We start from the raw sequence: 27,172 nt of genomic DNA, 5'->3' as shown, positions 1-27,172 counted from the left end.
GCAGGACTTCTCTACGGGGTCCCGCCTCTGGAGGACGTTACGTGGCAGCTGGCAGCAAAGAAGAGGGCGGCTTGCTTGGAAACGGACGAAACGATGCAAATCAGCCGCTCCCCCCTCCCCTCCTACACATGACTAAATCCAATGCATGTTGGCTGAGAGCAATTTTGGAGAGAAAGACTTCGGCAGCACTGACGGATGTGTCTGCGAATGAATGCAGAGGCACTGCTGTTGGCTTGCTTTGGAACTGGCGAGGTATTCATGAGCTCTCCCAGCGCGTGTCTGAAGAAAGCTCATCCCAGCTCATAATATTGACAGTTGTGTACGGCACACATAGAGGTGTGACCACATGGTAGTTGTCCTCTGTAACATCAGGAGTGCCCTGCTGGATCAGAGCGGTGGTCCGTCTCGTCTGGCATACTGGTGGCAGCTAGTTGCCCCAAAGGGCCCCTTCGGCCACCATGGCTGGTAACCATTGATAGACTTATCCTCCACGAATCTATCTAATCCCCTTTTAGAGTTGTTTGGTGTAGTGGATAAGTTTGGTGTAGCCAGTTTGGTGTAGTGGTTAAGTGCGCGGACTCTCACCTGGGAGAACCGGGTTTGATTCCTCACTCCTCCACTCGCACCTGGCTGGATGACCTTGGGCAAGCCATAGTTCTGGTAAGAGCTGTCCTTGAAAAAGAGCAGTTTCTGTCAAGAGCTCTCTCAGCCCCGCCTACCTCACAGGGTGTCTGTTGTGGGGAGGGGAAGGGAAAGGACTTTGTAAGCCGCTCTGAGACTCCCTTGGGTAGTGAAGGGCGGGGTATGAATCCAATCTCCTCCTCTTCTCTTCTTCTTCTTCTTCCCATGGGCATCACTCCATCCTCCGGCAGCGAATTCCACATTTTAATCATTCTCTGCGGAAGGTAGTATTTCTTTTTGTCCGTCCCGAACCCATCAGCTTCACTGAATGCCCCTGAGTTCTAGTCTTTGGGAAGGGAGAAAAGTTCTCTTTGTCCGCTCTCCCTACCCCGTGCATAATTTTGGAAGCCTCTGTCATGTGTGTCCCTCGCCTTAGTGGTCTATTTTCTCAACAGAGAGTCCCAGACTCTTCAGCCTTTTCTCACAGGAAAGTTGCTCCGGGACCCTTGATCTTTTCGGTTGCCCTCTTCTGCACTGCTTCCAGCTCTGCAATGTCCCTTCTGGGCTACCGTGACCAGAACTGTGCAAAGTATTCCAAACGGGGCCGCACCGTAGCTCTGCGCAAGGCATTACGATCCCAGCAGTTTTATTTTCAGTCCCGTTCTTAATAATCCCCAGCATGGAGCTTGCCTTTCTTTCTGGAGAAACGACGGCTGAGGGGTGACATGATCGAGGTTTATAAGATCATGCATGGGATAGAGCAGGTAGAGAAAGAAGTACTTTTCTCCCTTTCTCACCATACAAGAACTCGTGGGCACCAGTGTTCCCTCTAAGCCGAGTTAGTGTGAGTTAGCTCACAGTTTTTTAGCCTCCGGCTCACATGTTTTTTGTCTTTGCTCAGGAAGGATGGCTCCAGAGCAAACTAATTTACACAGTAGTCAAATCGCTGGCTATTGGGTATTACAAGTTGAAAACACTCAGTATATCTGGGGTTAAATGTTTGTTTATGTTACTCACAGGAAGTCACATGTTTCTCATGTAACCAATGTTCTTTAGATGTAGGAAGCCCGGGAATTTTCTCCCTGATCTAGGGATTTGATTGGGACTAAAGTGTCAAGGTGTATTACCATTTTATGGCTTCTCTTCCCATCTTTGTTTGGTGTTCTGAAGAAGAAGAAGAGCAGCCATAATCTCTCTTCTAGTTTTGTCTTTGTAGTGTAAGGATGTAGACGATTATGCTCTTTTGTTATTTTCATCCAAGTTACGCTTCCCATGCTAGAATTTAGTAAAAACTTTATATTTTAATCACACATGGACTCTCAGTCTGAATTATTTTACTCTGGCTCTGCTGGACTATTTTAATCTCTGCTAAATACCATTTTTTCAATATCTCACTATCACCCAACAATAATTAAATCAGCCATCCATGTAGTCCGGAGATCAGTTGTAATTCCAGGAGATCTCCAGCCCCAGACTGGAGGTTGGCAAGCCTATTACAGAAAGGGGGAGGGAGTATTGTCACTTTATGCCCTGACTTGGATAGCCCAGGCTAGCCCAATTTTATCAGATCTCAGAAGTTAAGCAGAATCCATCTTGGCTAGTATTTGGATGGAATCTTAAGAACAGGGGCTTCTAGTGTCCTGGCCTCACTGCTGGACCTCCTGATTTCACCTGGTATTTTTGGCCACTGTGTGACAGAGTGTTGGACTAGATGGGCCATTGGCTTCTCCTATGTTCTTATAAGAGGGAATTAGATAAGCATATGGAGCAGAGGTCCATCAGTGGCTATTAGACACAAGGTATAGATAGGAACTCTCAGGCTGGGGCAAGGGATGCTCTGTATTCTTGGTGCTGGGGGGGCAACAGTGGGAGGGACTTCTAGTGTCCTGGCCTCACTGCTGGACCTCCTGACGGAACCTGGTATTTTTGGCCACCGTGTGACAGAGTGTTGGACTGGAGGGGCCATTGGCCTGATCCAACATGGGCTTCTCTTCTGTTCTTATGTCTGGGGCAAGGGATGCTCTGTCTTCTTGGTGCTGGGGGGGGGGCAACAGTGGGAGGGCTCCTAGTGTCCTGGCCCCACTGCTGGACCTCCTGAGGGCACCTGGTATTTTTGGCCACTGTGTGACACAGTGGAGGGGCCACTGGCCTGATTCAACACTGGTTTCTCTCATGGTCTTATGTTCATGTCAGATGCATAAGGAGTCCACATTTTCACTAAAACTGTATTTCTGTTTGGTACACACGGATGACTGACACAGAGGCCGATGTGGTTGTCAAATGACAAGCCTTGGACACTGCTCAGCTCATGCACTACAAGGTACACTTGCAAGGAGCCTGCCTGCTTTCTGAGTTCAGGGACTGTCACTGCAATCAACAAGCATTTCATTGAGCATAGCGCTGAGGAACATCTGAGCATGTGCAGGGAAAAGAGCTGAATCTGGGCCCTTCGTGCATGCAGAGAATCCTACCCACGATGGAGAAGCATTAATGCCGGACGGATTCTTATAGCGAAGCAGACCATTGTGATCTCCGGCTCCATCGCTACCAAGAACGTGACACGTTCATTCATCTGGGCCAGCTGACAGGAAAACCTGATCAATATGCAGCAGAAGCAAAGGCAGGCAACAGAAACCTCTGGACGGAGAAGGGAAGGACGAGAGTGGGGAGGGGGGGGAACTGCGAGGCAGAAATATTCTCCCCAGAAGACTGAGGAGTGGGCCAGCCGGTGCAAGCCGGCCTTCCACACCTGTCGCCGCACACATGGGATGCCCTTCTGGCTCAGAACCCCCCGGAAAGGGCTGGGGGAAACATGTCCCCCACTACCAATCAATAGGGAGGCAAAACGGCAGCGCCAGACCTGGTCCTCCATCTCTTGAGAGGGACAATAAGCGTCCCCACACACACCCCACACCCCTGCCATCGCATCCCAGGGCTCCGTGGGAAAGGAGAGAAATGCTTTGCCTTGGAGTCTGGTGGGTGCCGATGCAGAACTGGGCTCCTCCTCCTCCTCACTTCGGAGTCCTGGATGGGGCAGCATGACACAGAGGCAGGGCGATGGGGCACCCATGAGCAGCAGTGGGGTAGGCGAAGGGTTGCCAGCCTCCAGGTGGGACCTGGAACTACCCCAGAAGAACTACTACTGACCTCCAGGCGACAGAGATGTCTCCCTGGCAGAAACGACTGCTTTGGAGGGCCAGTCGCACACACTCAGCCTAACTTCCCTCACAGGGTCATTGCGAGCATAAAGAAGGGAAGAGAGAACCATGCATATTCCTAGCCTCTTCGGTGGCAGCATAAGAACATAACATAAGAGAAGCCAATGCTGGATCAGGCCAGTGGCCCATCCAGGCCAACACTCTGTGTCACACATTGGCCAAAAATACCAGGTGCCCTCAGGAGGTCCAGCAGTGGGGCCAGAACTCCAGAAGCCCTCCCAACTGTCACCCCCCCCAAGCACCAAGAATACAGAGCATCCCTTGCCCCAGACGTAAGAACATAAGAGAAGCCAATGTTAGATCAGGCCAATGGCCCATCCAGTCCAACACTCTGTGTCACACAGTGGCCAGAAATACCAGGGGCCATCAGGAGGTATACCAGTGGGGCCAGGACACCAGAAGCCCTCCCACTGTCCCCCCCCCAAGTACCAAGAATGCAGAGCATCCCTTGCCCCAGACGTAAGAACATAACAGAAGCCAATGTTAGATCAGGCCAATGGCCCATCCAGTCCAACACTCTGTGTTACACAGTGGCCAAAAATACCAGGTGCCATCAGGAGGTCCAGCAGTGGGGCCAGGACACTAGAAGCCCTCCCACTGTCACCCCCCCAGCACCAAGAATACAGAGCATCACTGCCCCAGACATAAGAACATAAGAGAAGCCAAAGTTGGATCAGGCCAATGGCCCATCCAGTCCAACACTCTGTGTCACACAGTGGCCAAAAAGACCAGGTGCCCTCAGGAGGTCCACCAGTGGGGCCAGGACATTAGAAGCCCTCCCACTGTTGACGCCCCCTCAAGCACCAAGAAGACAGAGCATCACTTGCCCCAGAGCCCCTATCTATACCTTGTGGCTAATAGCCACTGATGGACCTCTGCTCCATATGCTTATCTAATTCCCTCTTGAAGCCGTCCGTGCTTGTAGCCGCCACCACCTCCTGTGGCAGTGAATTCTATGTGTTCATCACTCTTTGGGTGAAGAAGTACTTCCTTTTATCTGTTCTAACCCAACTGCTCAGCAATTTCATTGAGTGCCTATGAGTTCTGGTATTGTGAGAAAGGAAAAAAAGTACTTCTTTCTCTACCTGCTCTATCTTATGCATAATCTTATAAACAGTACTTTGCAGAGATTCCCCCTGTTCTCTATGGACATTTTTCTTGCACACAGTGATTTAAAAATACAAATAAAACTGATCTCCACAGAAAGGGGAAACAACACAATCGGGGCACAAGAACCGAGTGATATCCAAGTGCTCCTGTATGGGGCCGAAAGTTCATAATCAGCAGAAACGCCTGAGCCTAGATCCATAAGCACCGTTCACATAGGATATCAGGGGCCGCTTTGCTTTTCTGACTCTACTTCTGTGGATAACTTCGGGGTCAATTGCACTGTTAAATCACACACACAGTTCCACTGTGATTTCTTTCCTTACTTTATTGCAGGAGGGCAAGGACCCCCAGACCCACTCAGGCTAAGGAAAGTCCTTCTCATGTTTCTAAAGGCCAAAGAAAAGGGACTTTCATTGCCATGTCATTCCTGGAAACACAACATATCAGAGAAGGCTGCTTCGATGCAAGTCAGGTATACTCCCCCCCCCACTGTCCCCTCTAAGCTGAGTTAGTGTGAGCTAGCTCATCTTTTAGCCTCCAGCTCACACATTTTTGTCTTAGCTCAGGAAGGATGACTCCAGAGCAAACTCATTTATGCAGCAGCCAAATCGCTCTCTTACAACTTTAGCGCCAGTGGCTTACAAAGTAGAATTTTTGCTCACAAGACTCCACGGCTTAGAGGGAGCGTTGCTCCCCCACCATCTAAGGTTGGAAGGTGTGATGTTTTGTGCAGCAAACCAGAAGTAAGATGTAGGTATGAATGCAGGTGGGGGAAAATAGGCCACTGGATAACTGTCAAGAACAGACACTCGCCCTCTGCTGAAGGGGCCAGTTAGACGCACGGTGGGTGAATGAGAAGACCTGCGGCTGAGTGACTCTCCTGTTCAAAAGCGGGGTGGAATGAGGACAGCTCGAGGGCTATGTCGAGCGGTGGGGGGGGGGCACAGGAATGGCAAAGCTGCCCGTTCTGGCAGGGGGAGGGGAGGACAGCTCGGTGTGCGAAAGGAAACAGATGGCCGCACGAGGCGAGGGCTTGGCGTGGAGTCAGCTGAGCCGCGCTGCAAAGTTATGCAGTCAGGACGGCAATTGCGAAAAGCCAAGGGAGAGAGTCACCGGCTGGGGGAAGGCAGGAGCCACGCAGGTGCTGTTGCTCCCACCCCCTCTCCCCAAATGAGAGGCGGCCAAAGAGGGCTGGTCCCTGAGAGGGACGTCCTGGTACAAACCCCCCCCCCTGAACTGGCCCTGGGGTGGAGGCCGGACCAAGAAGGCTCAGTCTTCATCTGGGTCTGAGACCCACTGGCATCCTCTGCACCGACCACCACTCCTTCTCTTCCGCTGTGCTTCAGGGACTGTTCCGTCCACCAATGCTCCCTCTAAGCTGTGGAGTCTTGTGACGCAGGGGTCATTTTGTAGAAAAAGAGGTGCAGGAGCTCATTAGCATATTAGCATAACTTATTTGCGTATGCCACACCCCCTGACATCACCGGACGTGTGTCAGAAGGCAACACCCACCGGGGGGGGGGGCTCTGCAGCTTACCTGGCTGCTTCTTGCTCTGACTGAGGGCTGCTGGGAGCAGGGGGTGGGGCTTCTTGCATGTGCCTGCCCCCTGGGCTCTTTACTGCCGGAGCTCCACTCCTGTGCACTCCTGCAGGAAATGACCCCTGCTTGTGAGCAAAAATTCTACTTAGTGAGCTACTGGTATTAAAGTTGGGAGTGAGCGATTTGGCTGCTACATAAATTAGTTTGCTCTGGAGCCCTCCTTCCTGAGCCAAGACAAAAACGTGTGAGCTGGAGGCTAAAAAACTGTGAGCTAGCTCACACGAACTCAGCTTAGAGGGAACACGGCCGTCCACCCAACCGGCCCGAGTCCCGCCGGCCTGAGTCCCGCCGACCCGGCGCAGGCGTTTTTCAGCGGTGGCCCCGCTTCCCTGGATGGGCCTCCCCAAGGAGGTCTGCCGAGCTCTTTCCCCGCCTTTGGCTCTCAAGGGCCTTTTGCCATGGCTCCGTGGAGTCTGTTGTGTTTCACAGCCAGGTCTTTTCTGTGTTTTATGGTGTGCTGACACTGTTGTTGTGATACTTGATTAGCCACTTCCCATGTAGGAGAGGTGGGAGATGAGGGTGCTTACAAAGACAGAACCATTCTCAAGTCTTCCCCTGCAAGAGGGGTCGGAGCCAATGCTCCCGCTAAGCCGTGGGGTCTCGTGAGCAAAAATTCCACTTTGTGAGCTACCGGCATTAAGGTTGTGAGCGAGCGATCTGGCTGCTGCATGGATTAGTTTGCTCTGGAGCCCCTCCTTCCTAAGCGAAGGCAAAAGTGCGTGAGCCGGAGGCTAAAAAACTGTGAGCTGGCTCACACTCACTCAGCTCCGAGGGAACACTGGTTGGCGCGCCTTGTGCCCCTTCTCCTCCGGACTCCCTCCCGCTCTCTCCAAGTGATAAATTGGAGCGATTTTCACTTCCTCAGGCCTCCGGGAGGGAGGCTTAAAAGCAGCCAGCAAAACAAAATGAGCCCAGGTGGCAGGCGGGATCCCCAGAGACCCCCGTAGTAAGGAGCCTGGCTGGTGCCACAGGAGGGGTGCCAGCCTCCCCCCCTTCCAGGAAGCCTGCACAACTCTACTCTTGAAAGCTGGTGGAGGGGGAAGAAGAAGAAGAAGAAGAAGAAGAAGAAGAAGAAGAAGAAGAAGAAGAAGAAGAAGAAGAAGAAGAAGAAGAAGAAGAACCCGCTTAGCTTCCAAGATCTGACGAGATCAGGCTAGCCTGGGCTATCCCGGTTAGGAGCATCCCTAAAGCATCCCAGATTGGTGTCGTGGTTGAGTACGTGGACTCGAATCTGGGAGAGCCGGGTTTGATTCCCCACTGCTCCACTTCCACCTGGCTGGATGACCTTGGGCAAGCCATAGTTCTGAGGAGAGCTGTCCTTGAAAAAGAGCCGTTTCCGTCAGAGCTCCCTCAGCCCCACCCACCTCACGGGGTGTCTGTTGTGGGGAGGGGAAGGGAAAGGAGTTTGTGAGCCGCTCTGAGACGCCTTTGGGTAGTGAAGGGCGGGGTAGAAATCCAATCTCTTCTCTTCTTCTCTTAGTGGAGGACAGGACCCATCCTAACGTGTTTAATTTGTGGGTGGGGAGATATCGGTGGGATATTAGGAAAGTCTTTTTAACAATAAGGGTGGTCCAGTGGTGGAATCAGTTGCACAGGGATGTTGTGGGTCTCCCTCCTTGGAGGTGTTCAAGCAGAAGTTGGGCAATCATTTGTTGTTACAGACTCCTTTCCCTTCCCCTCCCCACAACAGACACCCTGTGAGGTCGGTGGGGCTGAGAGAGCTCTGACAGAAAATGCTCTTTTCCAAGAACAGCTCTTATCAGAACTGTGGCTTGCCCAAGGTCATCCAGCCAGGTGCAAGTGGAGGAGTGGGGAATCAAACCCAGTGCTCCCAGATGAGAGTCCGCGCACTTAACCACGACACAAATCAGGGATGCTTTAGGGCTACACCACTACACTAAACGACAGCCCTTCAATTACTGAGGAAGTGTAATGATGCACAGTTAGCCAGGGCTCCTCAGTAAAGGGCAAGATTTCCAGAGTGCCAGGCGAGGTCTTCCGGAGACTGGCTCGCAGAGGGCACTCTGGCAGGCGGCAGGAGATGCCCTTCCGCTGCAAGGCTCTGACTCACGGCGTCTTTCCCATATGGCCCTCAACGGTTCCACTCGCACAGCCTGCAACAGACCCTCTCCCCGTGGGGAAGACCCCTCCCTGATACCACGCTTTTCTGAGCTGCCGTGCCATGCGGTGTGCACCAGATGCCCTGATGGGTGAGGTCCAAGGTGTGAACTCTCAGCGCAGAACAATTGTGCCCGAGGACAGCCAGTCACTCACGTCTAGAGCCCCCCAAAGATACCAGGCCTCTCCACTCGCACGGCCCCGACTGCTTCCACGCTCCACACCTTTATTGTGTGGCTCTTGCTTAAGAAGGATCTCTGGTAGCAGCCGGCACTGGAGAAGGCCTTTCTCTGGGGAGCCGGTGCCCAGAGATGGCGGGCCATGAGCTGGAATCGGTAGACGGAGGATTCATGAGCTCAGGAAGGACTCCTCAGTCCCTGGCACAGCCCTGGCTTGGCATGCCTCAGTTTGATCATCTCCCACAGCATCTCCAGTCAGGGGACAGGAGAACTAGTTGGCCACTGTGTGAGGTGGGATGCTGGAGTAGGTAGACCCTCACTGGTCTGACCCAGCTGGGCTCTTCTGATGTTCTTAACAGGGGAAGGTCTGGGCCTCTCTGTCCTCTGCTGCCAACAGGAACAGCCCCCCTACCCGCCTCTAAATGACAGCCCTTCAAAGACTTCAAGAGAGCCCCCTCTCAGCCTCCTCTTCTCCAGCAGACTAAATATTCCCAAGAGGTCCCTCTGCCTTCCCCCACAGGGCTTCTTGGTCTCCAGGCCCCCAATCGTCCTCCTCACCCTCTTCTGCACCAGCTCCATTCTGCCCACATCCTTTTTGAAGTGAGACCTCCAGAACTACACACAGTACTTCAGGGGAGGCTTAACCAATCCAGTGTACAGCCAGACCATGACATCTTGTGATTTGCATGTTATGCCTCGGTTGATACAACCCAAGATTGCATTAGCCTTTTTTGTTGCTGCATGACACTGGCTGCTCATATTTAACTTATGATCCACCTGTACCCAAGATCTTTTTGACACACACTGCTGCCCAGAAGAGAGTCCCCCCACATCCAGTATGCATGTTCCTAGCTTTTGTTACCCAGATGAAGAACTCAGCACTTATCCTTGCTGAATTGCACCTTGTTCACATCTGCTCACCTTTCCAGTGTGTTTAGATCTTGTCGAATTCTATCTCTTGTCTTCTGGTGTGTTTGCCGCTCCTCCCAATTTGGTGCAAATTTAATGAATAGCCCCTCCAACCACCTCATCCAGGTCACTGATAAAAGTACTGAAAAGTACGGGGCCCAGAACCAAGCCCTGTGGCACCCCACTGGTTACCTCTCTCCCTTCAGATGAAATGCCACTGATAACTACTCTTTGAGTGCGGTTCTCCAACCAGTGCCCTCGCCACCTCGCTATCCTAGAGTCATCCACAGTCCTCTAGTTTACCTATCAGAGAACATGTCCTTTAGATGCTTCCACACTGATCCCTTTTAAAATCTGCTCCAGTCTCTTCTCTGGGATGCAGAGGTTTCGTGCTTCTGAATGCGGAGACCAGTGGTAATTCTGGGAGATCTCCAGTTACTACCACCTGTGGGTTGGCAACCCAATGGCCAAAGGGCAGACCCTGCCTACCAGCCCAGTGGGCTCCGCCTCGAGGCTAACCCATGCCCCCACCTTGCCATGTGGGGAGTGGGCAGTGGGGTGGCACCTGCTGAGCCTGGCTTCTGTTCAGGGGCACCCACTTCCAGCAACACTGTGGTGCTCTGGCAAACGAGGGTCACATGCATGTCTGCCGATTTGGGGGGCACGGCAGAAGGAGGGCAGCTGCTGCTGAAGAAACAGCACAGCCTCTCTGCCAAGCTGCTCCCATTCTCAGCGTGCCTGCGGGTGGAGGCACCTGGCCAGAGAGCGTTTATACGCAGAGGAGTACAGCCAGCCAGCATGGTGCAGTGTCAGTCTTGGATCTGGGAGAACCAGGTTCGGATCCGCACTCTGCCACGCAAGCTTGCTGGGTGATCTTGGGCTAGTCACGTACTCTCTGCCTCACCGACCTCACAGGGTTGCTGTGAGGATAAAAAGGAGGAGCGGAGAAGCTGTTTTGGGTCCCCAGCGGGTACAAATGAAGTACAAATAAATGCCTAAAGTAGAAATGGAGCTCGACAACCTTGTTGTGAGACGTTTTGGTGAAAAGAGTCCAGCTGGAGACAACCCAGTAGGGTCCACCTAGTCAGCATCCCACCATGGCTGGCCAGCCCTTAAAGGTAAAGGTTCCCCTTGCTCGAAAGCCAGTGGAATCTGACTCTAGGGTTGCGGTGCTCATTTCCGTTTCCAAGCCGAAGAGCCAGCGCTGTCCGAAGACTTCTCCGTGGTCATGTGGCCAGCATGACTAAACGCTGAGGTGCACGGAATGCTGTTGCCTTCCCACCAAAGTGGTACCTATTCATCTACTTGCAGTTTCTTTGCTTTTGAACTGCTAGGTTGGCAGGAGCTGCGGCCAGAGACGGGAGCTCACTCCGTCCCGCGGCACTCAGGTCTCAAACTGCCGAACGACTCTCTGCCAGTCTGCAGCTCAGTGTCTTAACCTCTGAGCCACCGCGGCCCCTTACTTGCCGTTAAACCCCCACTGACTGGTATTTACAGGGACAGCGCTTCAGAATACGGAGGTTCTATTTAGCCATCGTTGTTAGAAGAAGAAGAAGAAGAGATTGGATTTATACCCCGCCCTTCACTTGGAGTCTCAGAGCGGCTTACAAACTGCTTTCCCTTCCCCTCCCCACAACAGACACCCTGTGAGGTGGGTGGGGCTGAGAGAACTCTGACAGAAACTGCTCTTTTTCAAGGACAGCTCTTATCAGAGCTACGGCTTGCCCAAGGTCATCCAGCCAGGTGCAAGTGGAGGAGTGGGGAATCAAACCCGGTTCCCCCAGATTAGAGTCTGCGCACTTAACCACGACACCAAACTGGCTCTCAAGAAGAAGAAGAGATTGGATGTATACCCCCGCCCTTCACTCAGAGTCTCAGAGCGGCTTACAGTCTCCTTTCCCTTCCCCTCCCCACAACAGACACCCTGCGAGGTAGGTGGGGCTGAGAGTGCTCTTTCGAGAACTGCTCTTTCAAGGATAGCTCTGAGAACACTTGTGACTGACCCAAGGTCACATCAGCAGCTGCGAGTGGAGGAGTGGGGGAATCAAACCCGGTTTCCCCAGATTAGAGTCTGCGCACTTAACCACGACACCAAACTGGCTCTCAAGAAGAAGAAGAGATTGGTTGTATACCCCCTGGCCCTTCACTCGGAGTCTCAGAGCAGTTTACAGTCTCCTTTCCCTTCCCCTCCCCGCAACAGACACCCTGCGAGGTAGGTGGGGCTGAGAGTGCTCTTTCGAAAACTGCTCTTTCAAGGATAGCTCTGAGAACACTTGTGACTGACCCAAGGTCACATCAGCAGCTGCGAGTGGAGGAGTGGGGAATCAAACCCGGTTCTCCCAGATTAGAGTCCGCACACTTAACCACTACACCAAACTGGCTCTCTTTGTTAGTGACCATCGGTAAGGGTCTTCCCCAAGAATCGGTCCAAATCTTGTTTAAAGCCATCAGAGTCAGTGACCCTCGGCCACACCTCGTAGCAGTGAATGATGCAGTGCACACAGGAGTGCTGGGTTCAGGCTGGCAGCTTGAAGCAGGAGGGCGTCCTGGCAAAAAAGAGCCGGAAGAAACTGTTCCGGGTTTCCCCGTTCACACTGTAGTGACTGATGCGGGGGCATACCGGGAGGAGGCGCAAGGGAGCATTCACACTGTTGGCCCGCCAGCTTTGGGCGTTCACACTCTGTTGGTGCGGGATAACTGTGCTGTCCAGGGTTTGCTACCATTTTCACCAGGTATCTTTTAAACGTTACAAGATGGGTTGAGTACGGGTGGGGAACGCCTGACAGATGGGACTGTGTGAACGGCCCATTAAATCCGGTTGTGGAGCGTTTCTGAAACACGCGTATATCGGGGGAAGCGGCCAGTCTGAACTCGGCGGAGTACTTTCCACCCTGGAGCAGTGCGACTGAACTGTGCTCTGGTGTTGCCACAAAAGGTAAGCCCTCTGTCTCTGCACCTCCTCCTCCTCCTCTCTGCTTTAATCTTTAAACAAACACACAAATGTCCATTGGGACGGACAGCTAAGCAAAGCTTTGCAAGACTGCCGGGGTTATATTCAGCCCAGGAACACACACACACACCCCTCCCGGCCCCAGTGTTGGCTGTGTGGGTCCGACCCCGTCATAGCTGGAGGGAATCCCCTCCCCCCACCACCACCATGATATGTTTGTATTCCTGCTGCCGGATGCTGGCTGGCGTCGGCTTGTCTTGCGTGGGCAGCGGTCCGCAGCTCCTTAAAGAGCTTTCCTTTGCCTCCCTAGGTATCTGCTCTCTGGTCATGCGCCTGCCTGCAATCTTTGCCTTGGCGGTATTAAAACCTTCTGCCCTCTGAGGGAGCTCCTTTCCCCTTCTAGCCTCCTTGATCAAAAAGGCTATGCGGAAGAGGGAAGCCGGTCGGTCCGTTGCAAAGGGAGCTGTTCCAAAAGGGCAGGTCCCATAAGGGCCACTTGGGGCTTCTCTCCGGTTGGAAGAAGAAGAAGAAGAAGAAGAGATTGGATTTATACCCCTTTGCCCTTCACTTGGAGTCTCAGAGCGGCTGACAAACTCCTTTCCCTTCCCCTCCCCACAACAGACGCCCTGTGAGGCAGGTGGGGCTGAGAGAGCTCTTGACAGAAACTGCTCTTTTTCAAGGACAGCTCTTACCAGAACTGTGGCTTGCCCAAGGTCATCCAGCCAGGTGCAAGTGGAGGAGGAGTGGGGAATCAAACCCGGTTCTCCCAGATTGGAGTCCGCGCACTTAACCACGACACCAAACTGGCGCTTGTGTGAAAGGCGCTTGTGAGGATTTCCTAGCAGCGTTTTCTCAAAGAACTGGCAGTCATGCCCACAGAAGGAGGTCCAGGAACACCCCAGACTTCCTGCAGCCTCTGTATAACCAGTGAGTGGGGGCCTTTTCCATCTCCTCCCATCCACCAATCCTTCCCCCAGGGTGGGAATGGGTTTTTCACATTGTAACTGTGACACCTGGGGAGGGCACTCCAAAGGGATCTGTTGAGGATGGGCGAGTGGGCGTCAACGTGGCAAATGGGGTTCAGTGTGGCAAAGTGCAAAGTGATGCACATTGGGGTCAAAAATCGTAAATATAAATACACGTTGATGGGGTCTGAACTGGCAGAGACTGATCAAGAGAGAGATCTTGGAGTCATAGTAGATAACTCACTGAAAAGGTCGAGACAGTGTGTGACTGCAATAAAGAAGGCCAATGCTATGCTGGGGATTATTAGGAAGGGTCTTGAAAACAGATCAGCCAGTATCATAATGCCCCTGTATAAATCAATGGTGTGACCTCATTTGGAGTACCACATACAGTTCTGTTCACCACACCTCAAGAAGGATATTATAGCATTGGAAAAAGTGCAGAAAGGGCAACTAGATTGATAAAAGGGTTGGAACACTTTCCCTATGAAGAAAGGTTAAGGCGCTTGGAGATCTTTGCTTTGAGAAACAATGACCGAGGGGTGACATGATTGAGGTTTATAAGATTATGCATGGGACAGAGCAGGTGGAGAAAGAAGTTTTTTTCTCCCTTTCTCACAATACAAGAACTCGTGGGCACTCCATGAAATTGCCGAGCAGTCGGGTTAGAATGGATAAAAGGAAGTGATTAACATATGATGATTAACACTTGGAATTCACTGCCACAGATGGTGGTGGTGGCTACAAGCATGGACAGCTTCAAAAGGGAATTAGATAAGCATATGGAGCCAAGGTCCATCAGTGTCTATGAGCCACAAGGTATAGATAGGGACTCTGGGGCAAGGGATGCTCTGTCTTCTTGGGGCTTGGGGGGGGCAACAGTGGGAGGGCTTCTAATGTCCTGGCCCCACTGCTGGACCTCCTGATGGCACCTGGTATTTCTGGCCACTGTGTGACACAGAGTGTTGGGCTGGATGGGCCTTTGGCCTGACCCGACACTGGCTTCTCTTATGTTCTTATGATAGGAGTCACCCCACCTGGATGCAGGGGCCCACACCTGGGAGGGAAGGGCCACACAGGGGGATAAGGGTAACACCCCACCTGTGTGAGCCACACCAGTGGGACGAGTGTGGCCAGACACACGTACGGCAGGTTGGGGGTGGGTGGCTTTTGTGGTTGCCGTCTGGGGTGAGGGTGCACCCTAGGTCCGGGGCTGAAGGCCAGGAGGGCTGGAACTTAACCAGCAGGGTCGGGTGCAGTTACTGGGCTGAACCCTTAATGCGGTGGTGGGTGGTATGGCAAAGCTGGGGGTAGCCGGAAGCAGAGGAGGAGTTGAAGACATTGAGTGAGCCTAGTGAGTGAACTTAACTACCCTGGGGAGAGAGTGAAGGTCGGCTGCAGGTTAATGGCAGAGAAAGCATCAAAAATGTTGGTTCACAACTACTGACTGTCACCTTTTCAAGGCATAAGAAAAGCCTTACTGGATCAGACAAAGTGGTCCACCTGGTCCAGCATCCCGTGTCACAGAGAGGCCAACCAGTTCCTCCGGAGGGCAACCAACAGGGCAGAGAGGCTGAGGCCTTCATAAGAACATCAGAAGAGCCCTGCTGGGTCAGACCAGTGGGGGTCCATCTAGTCCAGCATCCTGCCTCACCCAGTGGCCAGCCAGTTCCTCTGGAAGGCCAGCAACAGGGCAGAGAGGCTGAGGCCTTCATAAGAACATCAGAAGAGCCCTGCTGGGTCAGACCAGGGAGGGTCCATCTAGTCCAGCATCCCATCTCACACAGGGGCCAGCCAGTTCCTCTGGAGGGCCAACAACAGGGCAGAGAGGCTGAGGCCTTTCCCTGAGAAGAAGAGCCCTGCTGGGTCAGACCAGTGAGGGTCCATCTAGTCCTGCATCCTGCCTCACGCAGTGGACCAACCAGTTCCTCTGGAGGGCAAACAACAGGGCGTGGCGACTGAGGCCTTCCCCTGAGGTTGCCTCCTGCCTCTGGGATTCAGAAGATTAGTGCCTCTGGATGTGGAGGTTCCCCTCAGTCGCCATGGCTAGTAGCCATTGAGAGACTTATCCTCCATGAATCGATCTGATCTCCTTTTAGGCCTATGGAGTCACATCAGCCTTCCTGCCTCCTCTGGATGTTGGACATCCGTCAGCCTTGCAGGCATCAGGCCTGACCACTTCCATCCCAGCCCCATAATGTCTCTTTAGTTGCTCTGAACAGGGATTGCTCCCTGACCCAAATCCTTCTAACCCGCTGAGCGGTCGGGTTAGAACGGATAAAAGGAAGTACTTCTTCACCCAAAGAGTGAGTCACACATGGAATTCACTGCCATAGGAAGTGGTGGCGGCTACAAGCATGGACGGCTTCAAAAGGGAATTAGATAGGCATATGGAGCAGAGGTTGTTGCAAGATACTTGAAAGGAACTTTGGATTACAAACTTAAGATTTCAACCTGTGTTGAACCCAGACTGACTGGATACATGGATGCCAACTGGGACAAAGCCTCACCTGATGGAAAATCTACAAGTGGATACTTGTTCTACTATGGAGACAGTTTAATTACTTGGACTAGTCAAAAGCAAAGCATTGTAGCCATGTCTACTGGAGAAGCTGAATGTGTGTCAGCGCAAACTGCAAGCTATGAACTTTACTGGATCATACATCTATTGAAGGACTTCGGCATAGATGAACCAAAGCCAATAATTCTTTTTGAGGACAATCAAGCCTGTATTGCTATCTGCAAAGGAGAAGGCACCAAATCTAGAAACAAGACTATTGCACTCAAGTGTCACTACGTGAAAGAGTTGCAAGACCACAAATTGATTGAACTGAGATACTGTTCTACTGACCAGATGATTGCTGACGTCCTGACGAAGCCGCTTGACAAGCAACGTTTTGAGACTCTTCGTGAATGTTTATATTTGTCTGACTTTCATGTTTTAACATGAGAAGGGGTGTTGGGTATTTGCATGTTGAAAACACTCAGTGTGTGTGTATGGGGTTAAATGTCTGTTCTGTTGTCACAGGAAATCACCTGCCTTTGTGTTAGCCAATGTTAGCTTAGATCTGCAAGCCCGCGAAAAAGCATCCCTGTTCTGAGAGTTTGATTGGGAGCAAAGAGTTAGTGTCTTTGCATTTTATGGCCCCTCTTCCCCTCTTTGTTCGTTTTGGAGAAGAAGCATGTGAGAGGTGCCATTACAGTTCTTCTAGTCTAGAGAGAGGATGTAGCAAATATAGCTGTCTGTTATTTTATTCCCAGTTACCCTTCCCTATGGTAGAATTGTAGTAAACTTTTATATTTTTAGACACACATGGACTCTGGGTCTGATTATTGAACTCTGGCATCACTAAGCTGTTTTTAACTCTGCTGAATTATATAAAATACCCCAACAGAGGTCCATCAGTGGCTATTAGCCACAAGGTACAGATAGGGACTCTGGGGCAAGTGATGCTCTGTCTTCTTGGTGCTTGGAGGGGGGCAACAGTGGGAGGGGCTTCTAATGTCCTGGCCCCACTGGTGGACCTCCTGATGGCTCCTGGTATTTCTGGCCACTGTGTGGCACAGAGTGTTGGACTGGATGGGCCTTTGGCCTGATCCAACAATGGCGTATCTTATGTTTATATGTTATGTTCTTCTCCTCTTCCAATGTCACAGGCAGTGACCGAACGGCCATTTCAATCCCTCTGTAGGGCTGCAGGGGGGAAATAACCAGTCAGCGGGAGCCTGGTCATTTTTTTCCTTTTCATGCTCAGGTCAGTTCCACCACATTGGAAGGAAGGGAGCAGAAGTAGGCAGGTCAGGCCAGATCAAAGTGTGTGTGTGTGGTGGTGTGTTGCCCACCTTCTGATTAGATGGCCCAGGCGGAATGAAGTGGGTCAGGTTGGTATCAGGGTATACAACTGAGAGAGGCACCTCTCCTGCACTGGATGGACTGGGTGTGCTGAGCAGATGCAGAGCAAAACAGCGTATTCCGATGCCTGAGTGAGCCGCCGAAGCCCCACGTGGTCAGGACCCCAGAACGACTCAGGCAGCAGCGCCCACAAAAGGCACCTGGGGGCGACTTTGTCCTCAAGAGAGGTTGATAGGATTAAGCTGGCTTAAACACTTCGCATTCTGACATTTACTGATAGAAAACGTTGTGTTGTGTATTTATTCATCCTTTATTCGTTTTTTAATTGATTTCTTCATCCCCTTCTTAAACAAACTTCTTAGGATAGCTTACAAAAGTAGAATTAGAGAATCATAGAGTTGGAAGGGGCCGCCAGGGTCATCTAGTCCAACCCCCTGCACAATGCAGGGAATTCTCAAATACCTGCCCCCCTCCACACCCCCGGTTACTGCTGTCGCATGCCCAGAACGTGACAAAAAACCCTCTGGGATCCCCAGCCGGACTGGCCTGGAGAAAAATTGCTTCCTGACCCCAAAGTGCGATCAGCATTTCCCTGGGCATTTAAGAGAGGGCCACAAGAACTAAGCATTGATACAACCCTTCCTGCCCTCCCTCTCGTGATCTGCCCAAGTTCTCAGAATCCGCATTGCCATCAGATGGCCATCTAGCCTCTGTTTGAAAATCTCCAAAGAAGGAGAGCCCAGCAGCTCCCGAGGTGGACCTCCACTGGTGGACCTCCTGATGGCACCTGGTGTTTTGGGCCACTGTGTGACACAGAGTGTTGGACTGGATGGGCCTTTGGCCTGATCCAACATTGGCTTCTCTTATGTTCTTATGTTATTTAGCCCAGTCCACTGAGGAACCACTCTAACTGTCAGAAAGTTCTTCCTAATATTTAGCCAAAAACTCTTCTGATTTAATTTCAACCCGTTGGTTCTGGTCCGACCTTCTAGGGCAACAGAACACAGCCCTTCAAGTACTTAAAGATGGTTAACATATCCCTTCTCAGTCTGCCCTCCAGGCTAAACATGCCCAGCTCCTTCCAACCCTTCCTCATAGGACCTAGTCTCCGGACCCCTCACCATCTTCACTGTCCTCCTCTGCAAGCATATGGAGCAGAATTAGCCACAAGGTATACATAGGAACTCTCAGAATGAGGGAAGTGATGCTCTGTATTCTTGGTGTTTGGGGGGGGCAACAGTGGGAGGGCTTCTAGTGTCCTGGCCCCACTGCTGGACCTCCTGATGGCACCTGGTAATTTTGGCCACTGTGTGACACAGAGTGTTGGACCGAATGGGACATTGGCCTGATCCAACATCGGCTTCTCTTATGTTCTACTGTGTGGGGCAAGGGATGCTCTGTATTCTGGGTGCCTGGGGGGGGCAACAGTGGGAGGGTTCTAGTGTCCTGGCCCCACTGCTGGACCTCCTGATGGCACCTGGTGTTTTTGGCCACCGTGTGACACAGAGTGTTGGACTAGATGGGCCATTGGCCTGATCCAGCATTGGCTTCTCTTACGTTCTTATGTCTGGGGCAAAGGATGCTCTGTATTCTTGGTGCTTGGGGGAAGGCACAGTATGAGGGTTCCTAGTGTCCTGGCCCCACTGCTGGATCTCCTGATGGCACCTGGTGTTTTTGGCCACTGTGTGACAGAATGTTGGACTGGATGGGCCACTGGCCTGATCCAACATTGGCTTCTCTTATGTTCTTATGTTCTCTATAATCTTGGTGCTTGGGGGGGGGGCAACAGTGGGAGGTCTTCTGCCGTCCTGGCCCCACTGCTGGACCTCCTGATGGCACCTGGTGTTTTTGGTCACCGTGTGACACAGAGTGTTGGACTGGATGGGCCATTGGCCTGATCCAGCATTGGCTTCTCTTACGTTCTTATGTCTGGGGCAAGGGATGCTCTGTATTCTTGGTGCTTGGGGGAGGGCACGGTATGAGGGCTCCTAGTGTCCTGGCCCCACTGCTGGACCTCCTGATGCAACCTGGTGTTTTTGGCCACCGTGTGACACAGAGTGTTGGACTGGATGGGCCACTGGCCTGATCCAACATTGGCTTCTCTTATGTTCCCAAAATAACAGAAATAGCCTTAAATTTCTGTACACCACACCTTAAAAAAGATATTATAGCTTTGGAAAAAGTGCAGAAAAGGGCAACTCGAATGATAAAAGGGTTGGAACACTTTCCCTATGAGGAAAGGTTAAAGCGCTTAGGGCTCTTTAGCTTGGAGAAATGACGACTGAGGCGTGACATGATTGAGGTTTATAAGATTATGCATAGGAAAGAGCAGATTGAGAAAGAGGTACTTTTCTCCCTTTCTCACAATACAAGAACTCGTGAGCACTCCATGAAATTGCTGAGCGGTCGGGTTAGAACAGATAAAAGGAAGCACTTCTTCACCCAAAGAGTAATTAACACTTGGAATTCACTGCCACAGGAAGTGGTGGTGGCTACAACCATGGACGGCTTCAAAAGGGAATTAGATAAGCATATGGAGCAGAGGTCCATCAGTGGCTATTAGCCACAAGGTATAGATAGGGACTCTGGGGCAAGTGATGCTCTGTCTTCTTGGTGCTTGGGGGGGGTCAACAGTGGGAGGGGGCTTCTAGTGTCCTGGCCCCACTGGTGGACCTCCTGATGGCCCCTGGTATTTCTGGCCACTGTGTGATACAGAGTGTTGGACTGGATGGGCCTTTGGCCTGATCCAACATTTGCGTCTCTTATGTAAAGCGTATAGCTTTGGGAGGAAATGCCCACGAACTCTTAGTGGCTGCAGGTATTGCTAGGCAACCACAACAATATTGCTTCTAAGCCTCAGTCTCTATAAAGCAAAACCACCGTCAGGGGGAGCAGTAGGGGCCGGGAAGCCGAAATTGCCCTGGAAAAGATCCCCACCCCACCCCTGCCCCATGTCCCCTAGAGGAGGAGGACTCCCTGGGAAACAGGCCCAGCAATCCCTACCAGCAAGTCAGTTCCCACACAACTCAGCCCGTCAGCTGTGGCCACTGCACACCTTAATCCAGCCTAACATGGCAACTGCCACCCCATAACTGGTCCCAACCAAACTGCAGCCCTGCGCTGGTGATCACACAGCCCAGCCAGACGGTCAGAGGTAGGGAAGGCAGGAAGCTGAAAACAGGGGAGCAGATAGAGACAGGCTGGCTGGTGGGTGGGAAGGAGAGAAGGAAGCAGGGAAAGGGGAGAGGCCATGGGGGCTGCCAGGGATGTAAAACAGGGAATAGTGAGAGAAGAGATGCGGGGGGGGGGAGAATGATATGCCCCCCAGGGGTCCCTGCAGATTCCCCACTTGCTAGTACACCAAAACCAAAACTGGTGGCAGCACCATACAGACCTATGTCCAGACTGAGCAAGAACTCTCTAGAGAATCTAAAAATGAGAGCACTAAAATGGTCAGCAGAGGGTAAAATGCAAGCTTTCAGTGCAGTAGCAGAGCACCTTCCGACTCTGGCAGACCACTAGAGGAACCGAACAGCCTCTGCCTGACACTTCAAACAACCCAAGACGTTTAGTGCTGACAGCCGCGGGGGCGGGGGGGGGGAGTTCCAAAGGCAAGGAGTCATACCTGAGAAGGGCCTCCCTCCTGTGGGGTATGTGGTGACCAGTGTTCCCTCTAAGCTGGATTAGTGTGAGCTAGCTCACAGTTTTTTAGCCTCCAGCTCACAGGTTTTTGTCCTAGCTCAGGAAGGAGGGCTCCAGCAAACTAAGAGCAAACTAAGAGCAAACTAAGAGCAAACTAAGGTAGCGCTTTATGTTCCGGATTGTTTTTAGACGGTTTTATTTTATCTTATCATTGTTCTTATGTTTATCCTTTGTAAGCCGCCCTGAGCCTGCTTCCGTGGGGAGGGCGGGGCATAAATAAAATAAAATAAATAAATAATTGATGCAGCAGCCAAACGGCTCGCTCACCATAAGAACATAAGAACATAAGAGAAGCCAATGCTGGATCAGGCCAAAGGCCTATCCAGTCCAACACCCTGTGTCACACAGTGGCCAGAAATACCAGGTGCCATCAGGAGGTCCAGCAGTGGGGCCAAGACACCAGAAGCCCCTCCCACTGTTGACCCCCCCCCAAGCACCAAGAAGACAGAGCATCACTTGCCCCAGACATAAGAACATAAGAGAAGCCAATGTTGGATCAGGCCAGTGGCCCATCCAGTCCAACACTCTGTGTCACACAGTGGCCAGAAATACCAGTGCCATCAGGAGGTCCACCAGTGGGGCCAGGACATTAGAAGCCCTCCCACTGTTGACCCCCCCCAAGCACCAAGAAGACAGAGCATCACTTGCCCCAGAGCCCCTATCTGTACCTTGTGGCTAATAGCCACTTTAATGCCGGCAGCTCACAAAGCAGAATTTTTGCTCACGAGACTCCACAGATTGGTGGCAGTGACCCCTCTCAGAGGAAGGCCTGGCGGCCGGGAGCCTGCCGAGAGAGAGCCTTCGGTCTTGAGCAGACCCTGAGATGGGCTCCGTGCGGCAGGCCAGCCGTGCCTGGCCTGGTGAGTCGGGCTGCCCAGTCAGAGACATTTCAGGAGACACCACCTGAGCAGAGCCTGACCTCTGTCACCGGCCAGCCCTTCCTTCCTCCCCCCATCCCCCAATTAATGGCCCTCGTTGCCTCATTTCCTGCCAGCCCCTAAATGGTCTTTAACATTCACCGTTTATTTGGAAACTTTCTGTCTCTCAGATCCCCTCCTTGGCAGCAATGGAAACACAAGGCAGCCCTCTACTAATTAGAGCCAATTAAGGCCAAGTGCCACACTCCACTAGAGGAGGAGGAGGAGGAGGAAGGGGGAGCCGGAACGGAAGCAGGAGAATCCCCATCATCCCTCCACTACCACCCCTGAGCTATCAAGCCTGTGGGCATACCAGCTAATTAGCAGGGGGGGACAGGGCTGGCCCCTCGATAACAGACCTGTGGTGCCCAGGCTGCAGGGCAGAGCTAACTGGAGCAAGGGAATGTTTGGGGCAAGCCATGGGGAGGAAATACCAAAGGTGACCCACTGGTGGGGGCACACTGGTGCGTGGGTGGGGGCACAAGTGCCGCTGGGCAAAGGACTCCAGAGCTGCAAAAGGGGGGGGGGAGTGATGCATAAGGTCAGAGGGAGGAAGTCTGCTTTTAGATCCTTTGTTCCAAGGACAGGGCCCTGAGGCCAAGCAGCTGTGGGGGGGGGGCACAGGCTGGCCCACTGCAGCTGACTCCCCACTCTGCTGTGGGCTCCCCAGTGTGGCGTGGTGGTTAAGAGCCCTAGTAAGACACAGGGAAGGGGAAACAAACCTGACTCAAAAACTGCAATCAAGAACCACAAGGGAAAGAAGGAAGTCTGACAAAGGGCCAGTATTCAAAACCTAGTGCACGCTTATAATATACAAAAATAAATGTGTTTATTAGAAGGGCCGTTAAAAACAAATAAGGGTCCAAGCCAGTTTGGTATAGTGGTTGAGTGATCTGTCTCTGGGATCTGATCTGGGAGAACCGGGTTTGATTCCCCCACTCCTCCACTTGCACCCAGCTGGATGACCTTGGGCAAGCCATAGTTCTGACAAGAGCTGTCCTTGAAAAAGAGCCGTTTCTGTCAGAGCTCTCTCAGCAGCCCCACCTACCTCACAGGGAGGGGAAGGGGAAGGAGTTTGTAAGCTGCTCTGAGACTCCCTTGGGTAGTGAAGGGCCATGGGGTATAAATCCAATCTCTTCTCTTCTTCTTCTTCAATGGAAGCCTCGTTACCAAGTGCAAGAAGCCTGACACCAGGGCCAAGACCGGTGACCTAATGTATTTCTACCCTATTGGGGGCCTTCTTCAGAGGTCAGACAGTTCGAGGTGCTCCTGTTATAATAAGAGCCCGGCAGATTCTAATCCGGAGGAGCAGGCTTGCTTCCCCACTCCTCCTCCTTCACGTGCAGCTAGCTGGGTGACCTTGGGCCAGTCCCAGTTCTCTCCAAACTTTCTCAACCCCACCTGCCTCATAAGGTGCCTGTTGGGGGAGAGGAAGGGAAGGTGACTGCGGGACACTTTGAGACTCCTTGGGGTAGTTTTGTGTGTTGAGAGCCAGTTTGGTGTCGTGGTTCAGTGCACGGACTCTAATCTGGGAGAGCCGGGTTTGATTCCCCCACTCCTTCACTTGCACCTGGCTGGATGACCTTGGGCAAGCCGTAGCTCTGATAAGGGCTGTTCTCTCAAGGGCAGTCCTCGAAAGAGCTCTCTCAGCCCCACTTACCTCACAGGGGGTGCCTGTTGTGTGGGGAGGAGAAGGGAAAGGAGTTTGTCAGCCGCTCTGAGGTTCCCTTGGGTAGTGAAGGGCCAGGGGGATAAATCCAATCTCCTCCTCCTCCTCTCCAGCACTCCCCTGCCCAAAGCACTTCTTTTCTGGCCCCATGATTCTCGTCCTGCAATCCCGAGCCGGCTCCCCCTTCCTTCCCCTCCTGGATCTGACACAGCCTCCTCCTGCTGCTCACCTTCTAAGAATTCCTGGGCCCCCTCTGCCTCTGCCTCTGAATGTGGACCCCCCCGACCCCCGACCCCCATCCACCAGCTCTTCCACCACCGATCCCCTGGGCCTCAGAGTCCTCTGGCCCTTCTTCTCTGTTGCCCCTCATGCCTGGCACTGCTTCCAAAGAACACCTGTCTGATGCCACGAGAGATGGCCCATGGATTTAGTTTACAGCCTCAGAAACCAAGAGCACACAGCAGCAGCATTTCACACCAACCGTCTTTTGCCTAAAAATCTCAGGTTCCACCGGACACACGCCCAACTTGTTTTGGCACCACAAACACTCCTCATCGGGGCGCCAACTGCAGCCTCCTCCCCTGGAGGGGCTGGCTGGGGATGGGGGGGGTGTGGGCGTGGCTCTCTGGCTTTTCCCACAACAGCTGCGTCCAGGGGGCCCTTCCAGGGGCACCAGTGCCCTCCCACCCGGACTCCTGCTGCACCTAACCACCAACCCACCCACCGGGACACGTGTGAAATCTGAAGGCAGATCTGCATTTTCAACTCCGGTTTCCCAACATGGAGTAGCAGATTTTCCCAAAACACCCATCCGCCTACTAGCCTTCCATCCTGTTCCCTCTACATTTGCCACTCCCCATTTTCCTCAACGGCTAAGTTCCGTTAAGGGTTCTGGAGGTTTCTGTACACGTACAAGCACACACACACACAAACATACACAAAGGCACCCAGCTCTCCCGCAGTTTTGCTGCATCAAGGTGGTTCCATTTTTAAGACTGCACCATTTCACGAGTTCTGCACGTGCATGTTTTGCTTTGCAAGAAGAGTAAGCTTTGACGTGAAGTTATTTAATCTTATAGGAAAGTCTGGGCTGGGGGTATACAAACCAACACAACACGATTCTGGAAGATGCTCCTCCTCCCCTGGGAAGAGGTGGGCTCCCTCCCCTCTGTTGGGCAGGCTTTTGATGCCCTCCCTGTGCCTGATCAAGGGGGGGGGGTCCATAATTGCCCAGACCAGACACTAGCGGGGCTGCTTATCCATAACCAGCAGCTAGGCCTCCCAGAGACCCTGGTGCAACCACATTTGGAGTACTGTGTACAGTTCTGGTCACCACACCTCAAAACAAATATTATAGCATTGGAAAAAGTGCAGAAAAGGGCAACTAGAATGATGAAAGGACTGGGACACTTTCCCTATGAAGAAAGGTTAAAGCGCTTGGGACTCTTTAGCTTGGAGAAACGACGGCTGAGGGGTGACATGATCGAGGTTTATAAGATTATGCCTGGGATAGAGCAGGTAGAGAAAGAGGTACTTTTCTCCCTTTCTCACAATACAAGAACTCGTGGGCACTGCATGAAATTGCTGAGCGGTCGGGTTAGAACGGATAAAAGGAAATACGTCTTCACCCAAAGAGTGATTAACACATGGAATTCATTGCCACAGGAGGTGGCGGCAGCTACAAGTATGGACAGCTTCAAGAGGGGATTAGATAAACATATGGAGCAAAGGTCCATCAGTGGCTATAGCCACAAGGTATAGATAGGAACTCTCGGTCTGGGGCAGTGACGCTCTGTATTCTTGGTGCTTGGGGGGGGGTGACAGTTGGGAGGGCTTTTGGAGTTCTGGCCCCACTGGTGGACCTTCTGATGCCCCCTGGTATTTTTGGCCACTGTGTGACACAGAGTGTTGGACTGGATGGCCCACTGGCCTGATCCAACTTTGGTTTCTCTTGTGTTCTCATGACCGCACACCCGCGTGGTCCTGAAGCCCCAGGGCCCAGCCCTGGGCAGGACACACCCTGCCACAGCTCCACAGATGGTGGCTGGGCCAGAGCTTGTGTTTCGGAAAGAGGTGGTGTGGAATTTCAGACTTCAGGCACTTCAGCCTCTTATCGATAATCCGTTCTGCTGATGAATTGCAGGTAGAACTTTGCATCGCTGGGTCTCTTCAGACGACTTAAAACAAAACGACACCCTGAATATCTCCCCCAGTGCTACGTTGGCCCTGGCTTGGATCTCGCGACAATAACGCCAGCGCTGTGACTCACTGCGGCACCCAGAAGAGCAATGGACAGACAGGCAGGGAAGAAAAGGGGGCACTTTACCCGAGAAACTGCCGTCTCACCGAGACAAAAGTGCCGCTAGGAGGGGAGGCGTCTGGATCTCACTCAACAATCCAGCAGCGGCAGTCTAGAAAGTGCCCCCCTCCGGCAGACGCCACCTGCCAGAACTATTCGTATATTTGCTTTATTTTGCCAAAATAACAAAACATTTCTGGAATGGGGGGAAAAATACACCTTCTTTCTTCAAATGGATTCATGAAAAGGTAACAGTCAGACAGTTTAAGGCGAAGACCTTCTCTTTAGCAGGGAGGGCATGAGAGTATGGCTGCAGCATGAACTCCAGTCTAGGGAATTCCTGGAGATGGTGGAGCCTGGGGCGGTCAGGGTGGGGCGGGGGCATGGAGACCTCAGCAGGGCACAGTGCCAGAGGGGGTCCCTGACGAAGCTGCCACTCCCCCCAAGGGAACTGAGGTCTGCTGCCTGGAGACCAGCTCTAATTCCAGGAGATCTCCAGGCCCCACCTGGAGGTTGGCAACCTTAGCACTCTATATAGTGGTTGGTGTTGTGGTTAAGTGCGCAGATTCTAATCTGGGCGAGCCGGGTTTGATTTCCCACTCCTCCACTTGCTCCTGGCTGGATGGCCTCGGGCAAGCCGTAGTCCTGACAAGAGCTGTCCTGGAAAAAGGGCAGTTTCTGTCAGAGCTCTCTCAGCCCCACCGACCTCCCAGGGTGTCTGTCTGTTGTGCGGAGGGGAAGGGGAATGGAAAGGAGTTTGTAAGCCGCTCTGAGACTCCTTTGGGTAGTGGAAGGCAGGGTATCAATCCAATCCAATCCCCCCCCCCCCATCTATCTATCTATCCAGGACTTTTTTTGTAGGAAAAGCCCACCAAGAACTCATTAGCATAACAGGCCACACCCAACAGCAGAAACTCATTAGCATATCAGACCACACCTGACAGCACAGCTCATTAGCATATCAGGCCACACACCCCATGCCTTCCCTTGGCTTGCCCAGGCGCCCCACAGCTGTGGGGAGCCCAGGCAAGCCGGCCCTTGGAAAGGTCGGGGGAGTCATGC

The 27,172-nt window shown here is 52.5% G+C and overlaps 1 protein-coding gene across 1 annotated transcript in view; it reads right to left on the bottom strand.

Moving 5' to 3' along the window:
* The window catches only part of SHANK3 (SH3 and multiple ankyrin repeat domains 3), a 368,789-nt gene that overhangs the window by 199,726 nt on the left and 141,891 nt on the right, over positions 1 to 27,172 (bottom strand). The window contains exons 11-12 of the mRNA XM_015420662.1: positions 10,355 to 10,493; positions 8,846 to 8,993 (exon numbers count right to left, since the gene is read on the bottom strand). Of these exons, the coding sequence (XP_015276148.1) occupies positions 8,846 to 8,993; positions 10,355 to 10,493 (287 nt within the window). The remainder of the gene's footprint in view (positions 1 to 8,845; positions 8,994 to 10,354; positions 10,494 to 27,172) is intronic.

This window comes from Gekko japonicus, unplaced genomic scaffold, assembly GCF_001447785.1.
Source record: "Gekko japonicus isolate JY-2015 unplaced genomic scaffold, Gekko_japonicus_V1.1 scaffold1201, whole genome shotgun sequence".
Lineage (NCBI taxonomy): Eukaryota > Metazoa > Chordata > Lepidosauria > Squamata > Gekkonidae > Gekko > Gekko japonicus.
Note: the sequence above shows the minus strand (reverse complement) of the source record. Positions and strands in the feature narration are given on the sequence as shown.